At 34.7% G+C, this 19,229-nt stretch overlaps 2 protein-coding genes across 2 annotated transcripts; one reads left to right on the top strand and one right to left on the bottom strand.

The window, feature by feature from the left end:
• Positions 1-9,882: 9,882 nt before the first annotated feature.
• On the bottom strand, positions 9,883-14,825 carry LOC132606792 (jasmonate-induced oxygenase 4-like). Its single transcript, XM_060320423.1, has 3 exons — positions 13,887-14,825; positions 11,102-11,435; positions 9,883-10,309 (listed from the first exon to the last, which is right to left on the bottom strand). The coding sequence occupies exons 1-3, from the start codon at positions 14,396-14,398 to the stop codon at positions 10,061-10,063; spliced, it is 1,095 nt and encodes a 364-aa protein (XP_060176406.1). The 5' UTR covers positions 14,399-14,825; the 3' UTR covers positions 9,883-10,060.
• Positions 14,826-17,390: 2,565 nt separating this feature from the next.
• Positions 17,391-18,296, top strand: LOC132608178 (uncharacterized). Its single transcript, XM_060322248.1, has one exon. It carries the CDS (start codon positions 17,391-17,393, stop codon positions 18,294-18,296), a length of 906 nt encoding a protein of 301 aa, XP_060178231.1.
• The last annotated feature ends 933 nt before the right edge of the window (positions 18,297-19,229 follow it).

Below are 19,229 nucleotides of genomic sequence, written 5' to 3'. Positions count from 1 at the left end.
GTTCCAATACGGTACAGAACACCGAGTGGAAAAAAGAAAAAAAAAGAAAAAAAACACGCATGCACTGTCCAATTCCAACCCCATTATCATGGAGTCTTCCCTTGACTGGTAATTTACGAAATATACAATTCAATGCAAAATATTCAACACGTGGTAAAATTTTTGTGTAGTGGAATTTAAAGGCCACTATATTTGGTACTTTAGACAATTAGTTGGCACTACAACTTGCATCTAATTGGACTATGCTGTGCTGTACTCGACAGCTATAGTAAGTGTATAGTAGTACCAAAATTGTCGACTAACTTTCTGTACTATTAATTATTAAAACAAATTTGATTTGCAACTACTGCAGTCAATTTCAAATTGTTACCTAGTTACACTCAAACTCTTAAATGTTTATCTTGTGGATTTCCTAATGAGGGTCCCTACACGCACTTTCAAAATTACAAGATTTTTTTCTTTACAAAAATGGATGTTGACTTGAAACTATTGATAACTTTTTCCGGAGTTGGAAAATTATCAAGTAAAATACGATGTAGATATTTTGGAAGGAAGGAGAAGAATTATGTTACCGTCTATGTCAAAACTAAGTCTTATCTGATGAATCATCTTTTAAACTGGAAAGGTGACATTGACTTTAGTGAACGTCATACTATTACGTGTTTAATTACATAACTTGATTTTTTGAAGTATAATAACACATTGAGAAATTAACAGAAAAGTTTTACAATGTGCATCACATGCTAAGTCCTACTTGGAGTCCGCAACTTTTTTAATTCAAAAAGGGTCTAAAGTTATCAAAATACCCCACTAGAAAAAAAAAAAACCAAACTACCTTTCGCGCATAAAATTAGTGCGCAATAAAACCAAACTGCAATTTTGCAGTTCTGCCCTATTAAGGTTTTTTTCACACAATTTTAAAGCTCTCAAATTCACCTTTTTTTTCATACTTTGACGCAAGATTAGTCATATCTCAGAACTCCAAAATATTAATATTTTATATAACCTTGATATTTTTTTTTGCGGACAATAATGTCGGCTCATTACATCAAGTTTACCTAACCATTTGGATCGTCTTTTTAGGGGTTGTAAAGTGCCCCGAAGTAAGTTTTGTTTGTTTGAATCTTGTTATGTTTAGGTTTAAGTCTTTTATTTTATAAGGTTTTGTTTCAAGTGTTTTATTTTTTAGTCAAGGCATTACTTTTTTTGGAGAGGTTCAAAATAATTCATCCAATACGAGAGGTTCAAAACAATTCATTGCAATAACCAAATAATACATCATTATTTATAATAACAAAATATTTAAAACAATACATCAAGTACGGGAGGCTCTTGTATTACGAGACGTAGTTGCACCACCACGGCCTCGTAGGCTACACAAACGCTTATCATGGCTAAACTGCTTACACGTCGAGCACCTTCGAGAGTATGTCCTATCTGGAACATCTATTTGATTGGGAATTCGAGTTCACACGTTAACCCGAATTTTACGGATATACTCTTTGTTAACAACCATTGAAAATGGCTCGTCTGGCCAATAAGCTTGATCACCAAGTGGGTAGAAGCGGCCTTCATATGCTTTAGCATAACTTTTGGCGCTGTATTCCGATGCCACACAACTTGTTGTCGTATTTCCCATTGCCTAGAAACACTTGACGGCATGAGAACACGATATGTGGTATGTTTGCCACTTACCACAACTGCACGTTCTCGTGCCCTCATAAACGGTATGCATGTTTCCTCCCTTACCATGGTAATAACATGTGATTTCATACACACGTTCAATCATGCCATACTCGGTCATCTTGTGCAGCTGACTATTTTGCCTATGATGCTCCATCATTTTGAAAGGTTTTGGCATCCATCTCCCACCCTCTACTAATATGGCTCTGGCTTGCTTGGTTCTTGTCACAAACCGGTCCACAACTTGCATGAAAGTCATTCTTACTATTGTAGTAACGGGTAGTCCCCGAGCAGATTTTAGCAAACCATTGAATGACTCCGAGTTGTTTGTTGTGAGCATCCCCCATCTCCTTCCTTCATACAAATCTATTTGGGATGAAACCAAATCAATCCAAAAATGCGGAATTTAAAGATACGAAGAAAAGGGATGAGAAATAGAGATAAATACTTGACCCGAATGGGGGGAATCCTATAGACAAATCTAGATATATGAAACCTAAACCCTTCTAATTTGAATTCAACAACCCAAAAGAACCAAAGCAATATGAATTCAAGGCAAGATATTCGGATGAAATCCACAAACGAACAATCTTCATGAAATCATTAGAAATAAACGGTTCAAAGACCAACAATGGAATCCACCATTAAATCTACTAAACCCTAGCTAAACAAACTATGATAATCCTATCATAACTCAAATATTCATCATCAAAATCTAAGTGAAAAAAATGGCTAAGTCTAGTATTTATACTCCTAGATTAAAGAAGACTAAGTTATTACAAAAATGTCATTAATGAGGCAAGGGCTTTGTTTGGCTAGTTGGATGTTGGCTTGGAATCCGAAATGTCTCTCCCTTGCATAAATAGTCATCATCCCATCCTCAAAGCTTGCAATTGCGACCATTTGCATGTTTGGCCACTTTTGCATTTCTGTCCTTTTTGCGCTTCTAGCCACTTTGAGTGTCGGCCTTCTTTCTTGTAGCCTTATCTTCAAGCCTCACCCAAGCCACCTCCCACATATCATAGGCCTCATTGTGGGGCTTGTATAGACCTCCAAAGGCCTTCAACACCATCCTTATCATCCATGCCGCTTGTAGAGCTTGAAGTTTCATATCTTGGCCTTAGATGAAGTTTCATATATTGGCCTTAGATGTAAGTCTTGAAATGAGGTGTGTCAAGTACGGTCATATCATGCCTTCATCAGCGTGTAATGTCCATTTTTCAACTTCGATTTTCTTCAACCAAGTATATGCTTCTGGAATCACTTCCTTGATCATCTCCTTCCTAGCAAGCCATTTGTTTTTGTTGATACTCCATCGCAGCCGCCCACATCAATTTGTTTAGTGTGCCGTTTCCAAAATTCATTTGAAAATTTACCTTGATGTGTCTTAAACAATAGTAATGGTAAGCAAAGAGAGGCTGCCACCCCTCTGAAGTAGCCATGAGTGCATTATGCCTTGATGTCTATCATATATCACGCATATGCCCATACGATCCTTAGTAATATGCCGCCTCAAATGTGTCAAAAACATCCCCCATGTGTCGTTACTCTCGTTAGCGGCAATTGCTAAAGCAAGAGGGAATATCGACCCATTGGCATCCATTCCTACTGCAATGAGTAGTTTGATGTTGTATGCACCATATACATGCGTGCTATCTATGGATATGACTGGCCGACAGTGACAAAAACCATCAGTAGGTGGTTTGAATGCCCAAAACACATAGTAGAAAATTGTAACGAAATGAAGCCTCTACTCTACAAGAGTTCCTGCATTGAATTTTTGTAGAGCTGCCATATACCCCGACAACGTCTTGAAAGAGCCCTCTCAATTTCCATAAATCATCTCAAACGCACACCTACGCCCAAGAAATCCCTTTCTCTTGCTTATTTTTTTTTTTAATATACCTGTTTAACGTTTCTAATGCAATCTTTGATGGGGATCCTGCACAAGTTTAAACAAATACCACTTAGCAATGACAATTTAATTGATGTAAGAATTATAATGAATTAGGTCGAATAGGTTACCTTGGGGTTTCGGCAACGTCTTTAAGTAGCACTTGAGCAATCATATTTATATCTAAATTAAAATGATCTACTCGATTCTCTCCCATGTCACAAATGTGATGTTTGTGGAATTTTGTGATAACCCACAGGCCATCGGGCTTTTCAATTCCCCGAAGCATACATTGACAGCCTTGATATTGTCGTCTACAGACTAGTCTCCATATTTTTCTGGTTGAATCATTAACCCTATACTCCCTCATAACCTTATAACAATAAATTCTTACTGACCTTTGCAATGCTTTTTTTTATCCGAACACCATCCCTTTTTCAAGGTAGCAATCATCTTTTATAAGATCAACCGGTTCTTTCCACATTTTTTGATGACATTGATCATCTTCTCTTGTGAAGACAAAGGCATCAACCCGACCTTGAAGATTTTCTAGATATGGAATATTGTCAGAATGCCACTGCATTGGGCTTTCGGGAAGGCTTTCAGGAGTTGGGTTTTCCGGCACTGGACTTTGCATCAATGCTATTAAATTTGCTTGCTGCCCACGAGATTGAACATCGACCTCTTCGTCTCCATCATCATCATCATCATCGGTTTGTTCTACATTATTCGGTCCGCTATCCCTTGATGATGTCTCGCAATAATTTGGACACTCATCACCATCTAAGAAAGGCCTCTTCCAACACAAAAAGTAACATATTTTAAATACCAAGGTGATGAACCTATCGATATTGATCTACATGACATGGTTTGGAGAAAGATCATCTCCATCGAACTGAGTGGATTCCCAAAATCATCATTTGGTACCACTGCCAAGTTTTGTGAATAATATTCAACTCCACCAAACTGAGAGTTTTGCCCAATATTATTCATATCAGGTGTGTAACCCCTACAAAGATACCAAAAAAGGATATTTAGTAATAAAAATAAAAATAAAAACAATTGCTACTACAAAAAATAATAATTTAAAAATTAATATTTACCAATTTTCAGTGTTTGTTTGATTAAATTTCTAGCTTAGAGTTTCCAACGGGACTTGACCACTCAAAATGTGTGTATAGAAACTAAAGTCCCCATAAGTGTTATCATGAGTAGGCTGGACTTCAAGGACTTCTACATGTATTTTTTCTATATACATTTCAAGAACATAAATGGCGACTACATCCCTATAGTCTTCAGGCGTCCTCAAATACTCCCTCGAAGAGTCATCATCATTGATCACACACCATAAAGCACTAAGCCTTGTGAAACGGTGTTTGGATATCTGCCAGTTACAAATAATTCATACTCTGTGGGATCAGTTTTCATTTTTTTATGTAGGTAAGTGACTAATATTTCGTAGTTTAAGGTTGTTGGAAACTTAACATGGGATTTTGGTTTGGTACTATTACCCACGGTATTATTGTCATCAAGTATAACTCCATCACAAAATGGAGAAACCCTAACGTTTGAAGAAGAAGAAGACATTTTTCCTTTGAAGTTTGAGTTTTTTCAAGAACTTAAAAGACTTAAACTTATGAAATGGATGAGTTTTTACCTTATCCAACATTCATATTAAATAGGCAAAATATGAGAGCAAAAGTGAATATTTTAAAAATGTCGGAACCCTACTGCGCATGAAAATACTGCGCAATACTTTTACGCATGAAAATGTTGCGCAATAGGATAAGATTTTTGAAATAATGCAGCATGGTGTTGTCAAATCAAGCATAGTGTGTCATAAAAAGCGGACAAATAATGCATCATTGTGTTGTCACATCAAACATAGTGTGTCATAAAAAGCGAACAAATAATGGAGCATTGTGTTGTCACATCAAGCACAGTGTGTCATGAAAAGCGGACAAGCATAGTGTGTCATCTATGGCTGATGTATTGCGCATTTAAATGTTGCGCAATACAAGTTAGTGTCATAAAAAGTGGTCAAATAATGCAACATTGCGTTATCACATCAAGCATAGTGTGTCATAAAAAGCGGACAAGCATAGTGTGTCATCTATGGCTGATGTATTGCGCAATACAAATTAGTGTCATAAAAAGCGGTCAAATAATGCAGCATTGTGTTGTCACATCAAGCATAATGTGTCATAAAAAGCGTACACACTATATTGCGCATTTAAATGTTGCGCAATATAAGTTAGTGTCATAAAAAACGGTCAAATAATGGAGCATTATGTGGTCAAATCAAGCATAGTGTGTCATAAAAAGCAAACAAATAATGGAGCATTGTGTTGTCACATTAAGCATAGTGTGTCATAAAAAAAGGACAAGCATAGTTTGTCATCTATGGCTGATATATTGCGCATTTAAATGTTGCGCAATATAAGTTAGTGTCATAAAAAGCAGTAAAATAATGCAGCATTGTGTTGTCACATCAAGCATAGTGTGTCATAAAAAGCGGACAAGCATAGTTTTTCATCTATGGCTGATATATTCCGCATTTAAATGTTGCGCAATACAAGTTAGTGTCATAAAAAGCGATCAAATTATGCAGCATTGTGTTGTCACATCAAGCATAGTGTTTCATAAAAAACAGATACACTATATTGCGCATTTAAATGTTGTGCAATACAAGTTAGTGTCATAAAGAGTAGTATATAACATAATTGACGAAAAACTAGCATTCACATTAAAACGAGTTATAATGTCATTCTATACCCAATTTTCTGATATTGGTTCTATTACATGTTTTACCCCACAAGACATATTTGAAGCAATGGGTAGGAGATGGGAACTAGATGATGATTTTAAATACTCAAATAACCCGAACAACAAATTCAATCGACAATACAATAACACAATGAGAGAGGAGTGGGATTGGTGTGTCAGGGAGGCTGCAGCGCTTGAACAAAACTTGAGGTCATTGGGGCTTAAACGCCCAAAAAAAGGTGCTATGTCAATGCCTCGTGACACTCCACAAGAGTTGAATTTTGCTCTTAACCGTTTTCGCGAAGAGAACAATCGGATGAAAATACGTTGCTTAAGGGTAGAATATGGTCAACATGGTTACACAAGATTCAGATCTAAGTGGGATTCGGGCTGTGAGATGTTCGATGAAGATTAATATTTTTTTAAAATAAAGTAAGTAGGTAGGGTCATAATGACCACCCCCCGAGGGTACTTGGGGTTTTCCATCTATATAAGTAGTCTTTCAATTGTTATAAGACTACAACATTTTCAATGTCAAGTAGTAGAAATGTAGATTGGTCTTTATTCCTTCCAAAGGATTCGAATAGCAGTGGTGATGATAGTTCAAATCATAGTAGCTATTCCAGTAAATCAAGTTTTCTTAATAACAATGATTTCCAACTAGACTATATGAAACCCCACCTTATTATAAAGCATAATGATGATTTTTGCAGCGTAAAATATTCAGATCCACGAGAATATTATTGCTGGTTACGTCGAGAATGGGCGCATCGGCTTGCCGAATCAGAACGTCTTGTTCGTGACTTGAAAAATCTCAACGCTCAAATCCCAACAAGATACTCAATAACCATGCCTCAAGTAGGTCCAGAAACTTGCGAGCTTACCGTACAAAGGATTAGAAAAGAAAAAAACAGAATGCTAGAAAAACGTTGTAGATTTTACATGTTTTAGTCGGCCGAAGAACAAGCATCATCAACAAGTAGAGAATTAACATCTATAGAAAAAAGATATGTCTTAAGAACCCAAAATATTGTTCTAAGGACGATATTGAGGACTTCTATTCTGATGATGATTAGGGGTTATTTTGGTTCATTCTATTAGATTTTGGGTAATTTAAGTTTCGGACTCGTGCGGTTAATTTGTATTTTTAGTTTATGATGAAGTCACCAATTTGAATATTTTTAGTATGTTTTTAATTTGCGTTGATTGTTATAGTCTATTATTAGTTTAAATAATCTTCTTAAGACAAAGTGCATAAAAATAATAAACAACAGGAATAAAATACATAAAAATAACAAAATAAGTAGAAAATACATAGAAAAACAAATTGCATAGAAACATTAAACTTAATAAACAAAATACATAGAAATAATAAACAACACCAACATAGCACAAATAGTCTTCCAAAATTTCAGTTTTTCTTTCAAATCATTTTCCTCTTTCTCTAAGGTTGGCCTTGAGAAAACTTTGTTTTTCTTTGAATTCTTTTTGCAACACCTCCAAAAGGTCAATCTTTTCTTTAGCTTCCATAAGCTTAAATTGCAAGTCAAACTTCATGGTATCTCTTGAGATACGTGAAGTTGCGGTATCTCTATCAAGAGAAGCCTTTTTAATCTTCGCCGCCACCGTTTTATCCACAGGAATTATATCTTCCCAACGAAAATGTTTGCAACCGCTCATATCCTATAAACATTACAAGAAAATTAGTTTTTAAACGTGTAATATGTAGATAATGTGAAAATAATTTAAACCCCAAAAAAATGTAAAAACACTTACTTCGGGCACTTTACAACGTCAAAAACGACGCCCCGGATCATCTTCGGTCCTTGATGTTTTTAGCTTACAATAACGACCACAATCACAAACATCGAGTTCTATAGTAAAGTTTGACGTTTCATCAGAGCTTTGAGACATGATTTTGTTTTGGGGGGGAGGGGGGGAAGGTGAAGAAGAGTAACTTGGAAAAAAAAATTAGACGGAATTTATTGAAGGCCTTCTGTGCACTAAATTAGTGCGCAATAGGGCAAAATTGCAAAATTACAGTTTGGTCCTATTTCGCACCAATTTTATATACAAAAGGTAATTTAGTTCTTTTTTTTATTTAGCAGGGCATTTTAGTAACTTTAGACAATTTTTGTGTTAAAAAGTTGCGAACTCGTCATACTTGTGTGAGGCACTAATTTACTTGACAAATGTACAAATTTGGGTCCCACTTCATAGTCTCCATCTCTCCTGCCAAACTCCACCTAGATCTTCTTCCTCCCATTCCTCCATTAATATGTTCTCATTTCTCTTCTACCAGACTTTGTTGTTCAGACGTACTACTAAGAACTAATTGGAACAACAATTTAATGACTACATTCAACACAAAGTTTCATGCTCCTCCCCTTTTCCAACACCCTGCCCTAAAAAAGAATTCCTCCATCAGTTCCCTAATGCATTAGAAAAAAGCAAAAACAACTGATGGTATTCCCTACAATTAAAATGTTCTCATTAAAGTATCAAACTCAAAACCCTACTGACCACAAAATATCGATTCAAAATCCACTGTCAAAAAACCCTAGCTAATCAGCTAACCAAAATTCCCAAAAAGCGTTCTCCATATTTAAAGCTTTGAGATACAAAACATTAATCTAAATCATGTTAAATAAAATGAAGAAATAAAAAATTGCTCAAGAATTTAGTTTTTTTTTTCCCATAAAATAAATTGAACAAATAGAGAAAGAAACTAATCTGAAAGAGGAATGAAAAATAAAGATTAATGGTATGAATGAAACGAGGAAGAAGATAAAAAAGAAGGGGAAAGTCAAATAAGATGAACCAAGGAATTACGGGAGATTGGCAGAGGGGAGAGAGAGTCTTTGACAGTGGGACCCAAATCTATACATATGTCAAGTAATAAGTGCCTCACACAATTATACCTCGGCATGTGAGGCACATAGTAAATCTTTTTCAAATGAACATAATATCGGGTATCACAATGAAATAGATTGACGTATATTGATCCTTGGGATAATTGCACTTTTCGTTCCCTAGTTATTGATGAATTCTAGTTTTGGTTCTTATAATATTTGTTTAATTATATTTAATCTTCCATTAATTAAGATGTATTGTTTTGGCCTTACTTATATAAAAAATACTCTCTTCGTTCCAAAAGGATTGTCCTCTTTTGACTTAACACAAAGTTTAAGAAATAAAGGAAGACTTTTGAAATGTATGATCCAAAACAAGCCTTAGATATTGTGTGGCTGTAAATCATCTTATAAAGTTAAATTATTTCTAAATATAGAAAGAGGGACAATCTTTTTGGGACAGATTAAAAAGGAAAGAAAGATAATTTTTTTGGGACAGAAGGGAGTATGTGATATTTAGCTAGAGTATTTTTAAAATGATATCACTGTCAAATATAATCCATACAAATTTAACATAATACACCAATATTTGAATGATTTAGCATTTAGTAATTCGTTAAATTTGTGAAATTAGGAGTAACATTTGGCTATTGACGAGATGAATATAACAGATTTCACCAAGGAAAGTGAACAAAATGCGCAAAATGGTACATATTATCTTCTTGTTCATTATTACAAGAAAGTAAAAGCTCAGCCAGCAGATAGGGTATTTTACTATGTTGTTTATAACCAATTGGCATATACCACAGTAATAACTTCCTAAATAGTAATCTATATATAGAAGATAAAAGGTAATATAATTAAATTATCTTGGGGATTTTAGTGATTCAACTTGAGATTTTCCACTAGGTCCTTTGGTTCTAATAAAAGCTCGATACTTATTGAACGTCGTTGGTAAATATAATGCTGGTCGATCTTCCGTCACAAGTTCATCTGCAGGTTTGATGAGTATATCACCTCCTGGATTGTAGAAGAATGCTAGAGAAACACGTTCTTTTGCTGAATTAACGATCACTCGATGTTCCACGCTCTTGTAGATTGCATTGCTTAATACCTGCATGCAGTCATTATGAAAATTAAGCTCGTAAAATGCAGGTAGAAAGTAGATGAAATACCACCATATTCAAAATTAAGTATGGTATAATTTAGACTATTTTAAAGGTGCGTTTGTACAAAAATATTCACGTATATAATGATGGAAAATCTTGTCAAGATAACAACATGTGTCGAAAAAGAATTTAACTTCTATATAGTATGTACTGTCGGCGACGTAAAGGAATTTGTATACTGTCACCTAGAAGGTAATAAAAAATCACTATCGATAACAGTGGGATTAGTAATTTGGAAAAAGTTTAAGCTCTATGCACGAAAACACGGTGTTAACAGTATTTACACAACCAGATTGCCTACTAGAAGGTAATTACATGTAAATCTGAAATATCTTTATAATAATTAGCATTAATCATTAAAATTGGTAACAAAAAAAATGATAACTAACCTGATATAATAAATTAAACTACACAAATAATGTAAAAAATCTTTACTCAGTGTATATAATTTAACCATCAATAAAATCGAGTCGTGAAAACAGTCTCTTGCTAAAATACAGGATTAGATGGCCTACAATAGATCCTTATGGTCCGGCCCTTCCCCGGACCCCGCACATAGTGGGAATCTAGTGCACCGGGCTGCCCCCACACCCTCCCCTTTTTTTTCCAAGAAGTAAAGTATACTTATAATATAAAAGAATTTTACAATGTCAATATATGTAAGTTAAATTGGTTGATGTTATGAGATCCCAAGTCAATTTTCTTTACCTTAAGAAAAAAAAAAAAGTGATACATACCTGAATTTGATCTCCAATGTTGACAATGAAGGCATTAGGAACAGGTTTAACAGTTAGCCAGTCATTGCCACCGCGGACTTGGAGGCCGGCGACGTCGGTGTCAGGGAGGAGAAGTGTCATGTCACCAGGATCAGAGTGTGAAGAGAGGCCCAGTGTTAGGTCTGGTTGTGGACATTTTGGGTAAAAATTTACCCTTAAACATGCACCTATTTCATTGTCTCCTCCAAACTTATTGTGTAGATAATCCTCACTTAATCCCAGGTTTATTGATAAGATCTTTGTTAATCTTTCACATAGTTTCACTACTTCTTCTCCATATTCAGCAACAACTTTTCTGGGTGAACAAACAACCATAACAAAAAGAGCAGAATAAAGTTAATTAATTGTAATCGACAAAATGTACGTATATCACCGGGTAAATTTCATGGTTACATAATTATTACTTTCTCTGTCTTAATTTATGTGATATAGTTTGACTAGACACAGAATTTAAGAGATAAAAGAAAACTTTTGAAACTTGTGATCTAAACAAGTCATATATATTTGTGTGGTTGTAAAATATTTCATTAGAGGTAAAAGGGGAAGATTTAAGTTAAATTATTTCTAAATATAAAAATATATCTTTTTTTTTTAACAGATTAAAAAAGAAAGTGTAGTTTTTTTTCACCAATATCTAATTTAAAAATCACAAAATTTTGTCCTTTCAAACACAAAAATCGAATATGCCGAATTTTTTTAATTCCAGTGGTAATACCTTTTTGATATTTTCGGCCACGACTTTCGTGGGTGGTCATAACCAAAAAAGAAAAAGAAAAAGAAAAGTTAATTAGAAGTATTGTGATCGACAAAATGTACGCACGTATATGACCGCATTTGACATGTTTTTCAGGAGAATTAATTTTTTTGTTTTTTCTAAAAGACAAGATAGTTGAGAGACAGCAACCTGCACTGAATTTACCAACAAACCCAAGGACCACTGCCCCAAACTAACGTATACATGAAGTTGAGAAACTCTGCCACGTGGACTCAAGCGAATACCATGGAGGCAGCGCAACAGACCAACTTGTAGATGAGCTAAATTTTAGCGGGTTTCATGAAAAATTCAAACTTGAACGGATTGAATAGGTCATATTTTCATGAGTTAATTTTGCCACCTCTAATGACGACCCGTCTATCTAGACGTATCCTTTCCATAAAAAATCTTTCAATTTTTTGAAAATATGCTACTATTATCTCATAATTTATGTGATATATTTTTCTTTTTATTCCTATAAAAAATGATATATATATAATTTAACTTCGTAAATTTTTATTTTAGATTTTTATTTTATCATTAATGAAATAATTTACTACACAAATATTTATAATATATTTTGAATTACAAATTTCAAACTTCTTTTTTCTTTCTTAAATTACATAGTTATTTAGTTAAAGTGAATCACATAATTATAAAGGGAATACTACTTGGTAATCCTATTTAATACTGGTAAAGATCCTTGCTAAGTAGGCGATTGGACATGAGATTTAAACTATGGTTTGAAACCATGAGATAAATCAGCGTTTGGACATGCATTTCATCTCATGGTTGGAAATTTCAAATCATCCAAAAAGACATGATTTGAGGTTTCAAACCATGGGTTCAGAATTTTTAAATATAAAACTTGATCCATAAGTTTATATTTTGTAAAAAAAAAAGACCCATAAGTTGATAGATATTTTTAACAATTACTCCCATCAACCATGTACCAACCTTTATTTATGTCTACCATGTGGGAGGATTATATTAAAGAGTAGTTACATTATTATTCATGCTAATTTTTTTTTATTGAACTAAAGTTTGATCAATTGATGTTGTATTTTTTAGAAAGGTCTTCTAATAGCATATTAATTTTGTTATGAACTATGACTTGCTCATTTGATAAGATTGTATAAGAATTAAGAATATTTTAATTATTTTCATAACTTGTGAAATTTTTATATTTATAAAAAAAATATAATTTAAAAAATTTAAATTATATATCTAAATATAATTTTAAATTAGAGTTTCATCTCATAATTTCAAACTAGGGGAAACGGCTCCTTAACAAAAAGCAGAACATAGGGAAAAGTAAAAAAGAAAAAGGGTTAACAAGCCTTAAAAAACTTGTACGGATCAGTAAAGTCTAACCACGCCGACATGTGAGAATGTGTAAAGTCGCATATCTATGCATACTGGTTCTAAGTACTAATACTGTTAAGAAGTAGGTGCACACGCATTTACTCCTTTAATTTATTTAAAATATATTTACGTTGTTTTTAAGGATATACTCGCTACTCTCCCCTAAGAAGTTTGATTGGATACGATATTAAAAAAAATAATGAATATTTTTCAAAATTATATTTTAGAACAAATTTTAAATATTTATTTGATTATAAAATCATCTTATTAAAAGTAAAATAAATGATTTCTACATATAAGAAAATAAAAAGTTTCTAGGATAAGAGTAATGTAGTAAAAATACACTTTTATTTACGAGTTTTTAAACGACGTGTAAAGGTAAAAGTGGACAAATAATATGGGACAACGAGAGTATTTTTTGAAACAAACCAAAAACGAAAGTAAGAAACCTAAATTGAGACGGAAAGAGTAGAATTTTTAAAAAATTTAAAATAAAATCTACATATTTAAAATTATGTAGTAAATATTATAAGTCATAATAATTAATAATTTAAAATATAAAAAATATTTTACTCTTGAATAGAAAGTTACCACATAAATTGAGACAACTTACAACCAAAAGTTTACCTGCATGCAATGGGAAGGAAAGGCCATTTCTTCTCATCCCTCAAGGGCTCAGGAAGATAATGAAGGAAGAAATAATCACTCCAGTCCAATTTGCCACCTTTCTCCACTCCAAGTCTACTTCCATACCCCTCATAAGTAACCGGAGAATTCGCGAATTTCTGCTTCTCTTCCAACGGAAGATGAAAGAAATCGCGCCAAACACCACGTGCGTTAGCCATGAGATCATGGCTAACGCCGTGATTCACCACCTGGAAGAAACCCCATTCGCGACAAGCCTGTGAAATGACTTTCATAGTCTCATCGCGAATGGATTCATCGGATGACTTCAAGTTTTCAAGGTCAATCAACGGAATATTAATATTTTCTTCCTTAACATGGGATGTTGTCTCCTTGAAACATGGTCTGTCTACTGGACGTTTTACGAACCGGCTGGGGATTTCTCGAATGCCACTTTCGGATAGTGCTTGGACTCGGACAATTGGCTCAGGCCAGCTTTGCAAGCAATTACTCATTATATTGGTTCGGTGAGTATCACTTGCTTGTTCAATACTACTAATTATATTATACACGAGGCTATATAATGTAGCTAGCCTTTTAAGAATATTGTCAGTAGATGTCGTACAAGTTATTAAGTTGTGGTTGTAATGGACCTTTGGGAAAGTAAGAGAAAGGAACGGGGATTCTAGAGCTCTAAAAGTTGCGAGTTGTGGACAAGGTTGAAGTGGGACGATAATGATGAAAAGAATAACGAAGTTGACGTGAACTTGAGAACGTGATTTTCATGGGGGGTTTAATTTAAAGCCATATGTAGGTTGGAGAGCTATTTATTAAGGAGATTTTATGCTACGTGTATACACGTATTACATACAACAGACAAGAGAGGTTTAGATTATGCAAATGAAGTGTTTATATTATGTCACTCCTAAAAACAAAGGGAGAGTAGTAGTTAGTAGTTAAGGTCATGAAGATGTGGAGACATATTTATATGCACAAACAAAAGAGTTTGGTTATATGGCGCCGTGATGATCTTGACTTGTTCTATATGACTCTGTCCTCACATAGTGCTAGTGGAATGGTAGCCTTAATGAAGTAGTATACTATAATTAATATGATTTGGTCAAACTTCTCGGAGTATAATGTTGTAACTTAAACCTTTGTTTAGAAAAGAAATTAATACTTTAATTAAGACACCTGCTAAATATGCCTGAAATGTTAAAAGTACTTTTACCAGAAGCAAGTCATGTCGACTTTGCATTTTAGGAATAAAATAATAGGAGTATGCATGTTAAAGTTAGACCATTCTGCAAATATAAAATTTAGAACTGACCACCCTCCTCCATCCAAAAAGAAAAGAGAAAGAGTCAAATAAATTAGAGCAAAGTTGGACACTATTATTTTGGCCTAGTTCAAGTATATCGGCCCATTATTTGACTTTCATGACCCCTTAAAATTTCTTACTTCAGTGAAAACGTCCAAGTCGAAACTAAGATCTTAATTTGACATATAATTATCTTCATTATGATTGAAACTAGAACATGTGTTTGATTAAGTTTATAAGTTGCATGTCAAACTAGCCAGCAAAGTATTTTTCAATTTGATTTATGTACTCTGGTTAACACAAATTAAAAATGTGTATAGTCAAGGGCTTATAAGTCAAAATTAGCCAAAAACCAAAATTGATCACTCCTAACTTATTGTTTTACAGCTTATAAACACTTTTGATTTTTCAAATATTTTATAAATTTATCTCTAATATCTTTTGTAATATACGAAATACTTTTCCTACATAACTTTTTGTTGTTTTTCAAATCTATTTTCGTCATTTGTCTTTTAATAATTATGTAAATATTCTTTTAAATTATATATTTTCTTAAATAGCTTCATAGACATTTTAATTATTTTAATAGAAAAAGTGCTTATCAACTACTTCTTTTTAATTGGATCAAACGAGCTCTTAGTCCTTCGCTTTCCCTATGATGTGTTGTAACTAATTCTTTTTGCATACCTTTTTGAATTTTTCTATATATACAGATCAGGATAATCCTCTATATGTGACATCGTATATAGTCTTGAAACTTGATTGCTTGGCTTTGTGGAATAAAATAACAAAATTGTACTTCTTTTTGTAAAAATATGTACCAATCTACATTATCCTATATATTATGTCTAATATATATGTACTTGCAGGGTTCAATATTATAAGAAAAATAAATTATTCAGAAACTTCATCAGTAAAATGCATGGCACGTAAAACTTTTTCACAGGTATATTATCTATTGATTAGTTATTTAGTATTAATCTTCTGGTGCTTTTCTTATTCCAGTTTCATCCCAACAAACTTCTATTGATAGACTTCATTTTGTAATGATGAATATTGACTATAAATATTATTTATCTTTCCAACCAAAAATTGAGTTTAAGTTAGATGTATATGTTGCCTATATATATTACAACAAATAAAGATTACCTGATGTTACCTGAGTGTAAAAATCGTTTACATTAACGATACATATTACTTAAACAAAATTGGAATATATAATATTTTCAACTTCACCAAGGTCGCGATATCCGTAAAACCCCTTATAAAATAATGTGCAAAAACCAATTAAAAGCACTTAAGCAGAAGGTCAATATCGATCGACATCATCGTTTATCACAAGGTAAACCGACCTAGCGTAAAGAAGTTGCACTGTAGTACATATATTAAACTAATTTAAACAAGCAACAACACATATAATGTGATTTCAATCCTATTCGTTAACAAGTACCAAAAGAAATTTGATACTCTCGCTTTTTGTTAGTGGAACATAGCACATCTCGCACACTTGCTCACTGGCTGAAGACTAATTAGGATCACAATTGTTTTCATACTTATTATATCAATAAACATATTGTCCACAATTAAAATTCACATGGCTAGCTAGTAAAGTGATCTAGAAAGGAGAAATGCCAGAGGTGCTGCAAAAATCAAAATGGAGTTCCCATTATGTTGGTCGATGGCGGCTGATAATTCATTGTATCATGGCAGAAACAAAAGGAAAAGTTAGAAGGGTAAACAATGGGCAGGTACGGACGCATTCACACTGTTGTTTAGTCGTGCGAAATTATTAGCAACTAATTTCACTTCTATATGTAGTGGTGTAAGTAGAATTTCTCGTAAATTCTTATAATGACAAGTGATGTCATTTTTGTAGATAAGAGAAGGTTACTCAGATAATAAACTGTTAGACTATGTAAATATTTAGTTAAATATATTTTGTAATCTTCTATTTTAGGATAGCATATGTTAGAATTATATTAGTCAAATTAGTTTCTAATTTGTAGCCTACAATTAAGTTGTAAATGCTGTATATTAACCTATTCAAGGAATGAGAATGATCACGGCAAATATTCTCTTACATGGTATCAGACTAGGTCTCTCCTAAAACCCTAGCATCCTAAACCCTAGCCGCCGACCACTTTTTTCATCTTACTCCTCTTCGGCCCTTCCTCCTCCTCTTCTCCATGGCTGACGCGTCCAAGTTGCACCCTGCGACTACAGTCACCAATATCAAATCATGCATTCCTATTGTTCTTGACTATGAAGGAAGCCAATACAATAACTGGGCTACCCTCTTCAAGCTCCATTGCCGAGCAAACTTGGTGATCGACCACATACTACCTCCTGCCTCCCCCAACGTGCCACCACCGGCACCCGCAGCCGAAAAACTTGCCACAAAGGCTCTATGGGAACGGCTAGATGACATCGTTCGTCAATGGATATATGGTACAATATCGAATGATCTTCTCAACACAATCATTCATCAAGAGGACATCGCAGCCGAGGCTTGGAATCGTCTTGTTCATCTCTTTCAGGACAACAAATCGGCTAGGGCTCTTGCTTTTGATGCAAAATTCACCAACACCAAATTGGTGGATTTTCCGAATGTGAAAGCATACTGCACCAGGCTAAAAGTTCTTGCAGACAATCTCGCAAACGTTGGCCACAAAGTTTCCAACGAACACCTTGTGTTTCGTCTTCTGCGAGGGTTATCGGAAGAATATAAAACCTTTCGAACGACGGTGCAGCACCGTTCTCCTCTCCCATCTTTTGACGTTGTCCGGTCGATGCTCGAACTTGAGGAAGACAGTCATGGCGAGGATGCCATCCACGACTCCGGGTCGAATGCTGCTCTCGTTTCCCAAAATATTAATCCTCATAATTTCTCTGGTAATGGGCAGCCTAACAATTCTGAAAATACCTTCAACAATCGAGGAAATTCTCACAATCGTGGAAAGAAGAACAACCGCGGTGGGACCGGGAATGGGCAAAGCAGCGGCGGGGGCAGCCGGAACAATGCCCAGGCCAACCAGCCCGCCGCGTCGCAGCACCAGGGGGCTACTGCCCCGTCGTGGTTCTTTCCACTGTGAGATGCCTGGGGGCCACCCCACCGTGCTCGTACCCCACTGCTGGGTGGCAGCAGCCTCGCGGTTGGCAGCAGCCACGCCCAGCTCCGTCACAGCAGGGAGTTCTTGGTGCTCATCCTCCACAGTCTTTCTACTCGGCAGCCTCGTCATCACATGGTGGGTATGCGCCCACGGATATTGATAATGCTATGCACACAATGTCTTTGAATCCGCCCGATGATAACAATTGGTACATGGACACCGGAGCCACATCTCACATGACCAACTCCCAAAGTACTCTCTCGTCTTACTATCAATTGAGCAAAAATAATGGCATTGTTGTTGGTAATGGTAACATGATACCGATTCGTGGTTATGGTCATACATCCCTCCAAGTAAATCCCTCCTTACACCTGAAAAATGTTTTACATGCACCTAAAACTCATCAAAAACCTTATTTTCGTTCGTAAATTTACTATCGATAATATGGTTTCTGTTGAATTTGATCCTTTTGGCTTTTCTGTGAAGGATTTACGGACGGGGAGCAAACTCATGAGATGTGAGAGTTCGGGTGATCTTTATCCATTCTTCAAAAATTATCGAGCCATCTCGCCTTCCGCACCATCTGCTTTTACCGTCATCTTTCCTCATATTTAGCACTCCCGTTTAGGTCATCCCGGGGATGTAATTCTTAGTTCTTTACGTAGTAGTAATTTGATTGAATGTAATAAGGCTCGAAAAAATGTTTGTCATTCTTTCCCTTTGGGGAAATTAATTAAAATGCCTTTTTATGACTTTCTTTCAACTACTACTATGCCATTTGACATTGTTCACAGTGATTTATGGACTTCACCTGTTCTTAGCTCTTCTGGTCACAGATATTATGTCTTATTTCTTGACAATTATACTAATTTTCTTTGGACTTTTCCCATCAAAACAAAGTCCCAAGTTTATGAT

Source organism: Lycium barbarum, chromosome 8, assembly GCF_019175385.1.
Source record: "Lycium barbarum isolate Lr01 chromosome 8, ASM1917538v2, whole genome shotgun sequence".
In the NCBI taxonomy this organism is placed as follows: Eukaryota; Viridiplantae; Streptophyta; class Magnoliopsida; order Solanales; family Solanaceae; genus Lycium; species Lycium barbarum.
Note: the sequence above shows the minus strand (reverse complement) of the source record. Positions and strands in the feature narration are given on the sequence as shown.

What these genes read in the sequence shown, in the direction of transcription:
- LOC132608178 (XM_060322248.1), top strand. Translation starts at nt 17,391, where the DNA reads ATGGCTGACGCGTCCAAGTTGCACCCTGCGACTACAGTCACCAATATC.
- LOC132606792 (XM_060320423.1), bottom strand. Translation starts at nt 14,398, where the DNA reads ATGAGTAATTGCTTGCAAAGCTGGCCTGAGCCAATTGTCCGAGTCCAA. An exon ending in TTCCTTCCCATTGCATGCAG is followed by an intron (nt 11,436 to 13,886) that starts GTAAACTTTTGG and finishes TTGTTCACCCAG; the next exon opens with AAAAGTTGTTGCTGAATATG. An exon ending in ACATTGGAGATCAAATTCAG is followed by an intron (nt 10,310 to 11,101) that starts GTATGTATCACT and finishes GACTGCATGCAG; the next exon opens with GTATTAAGCAATGCAATCTA.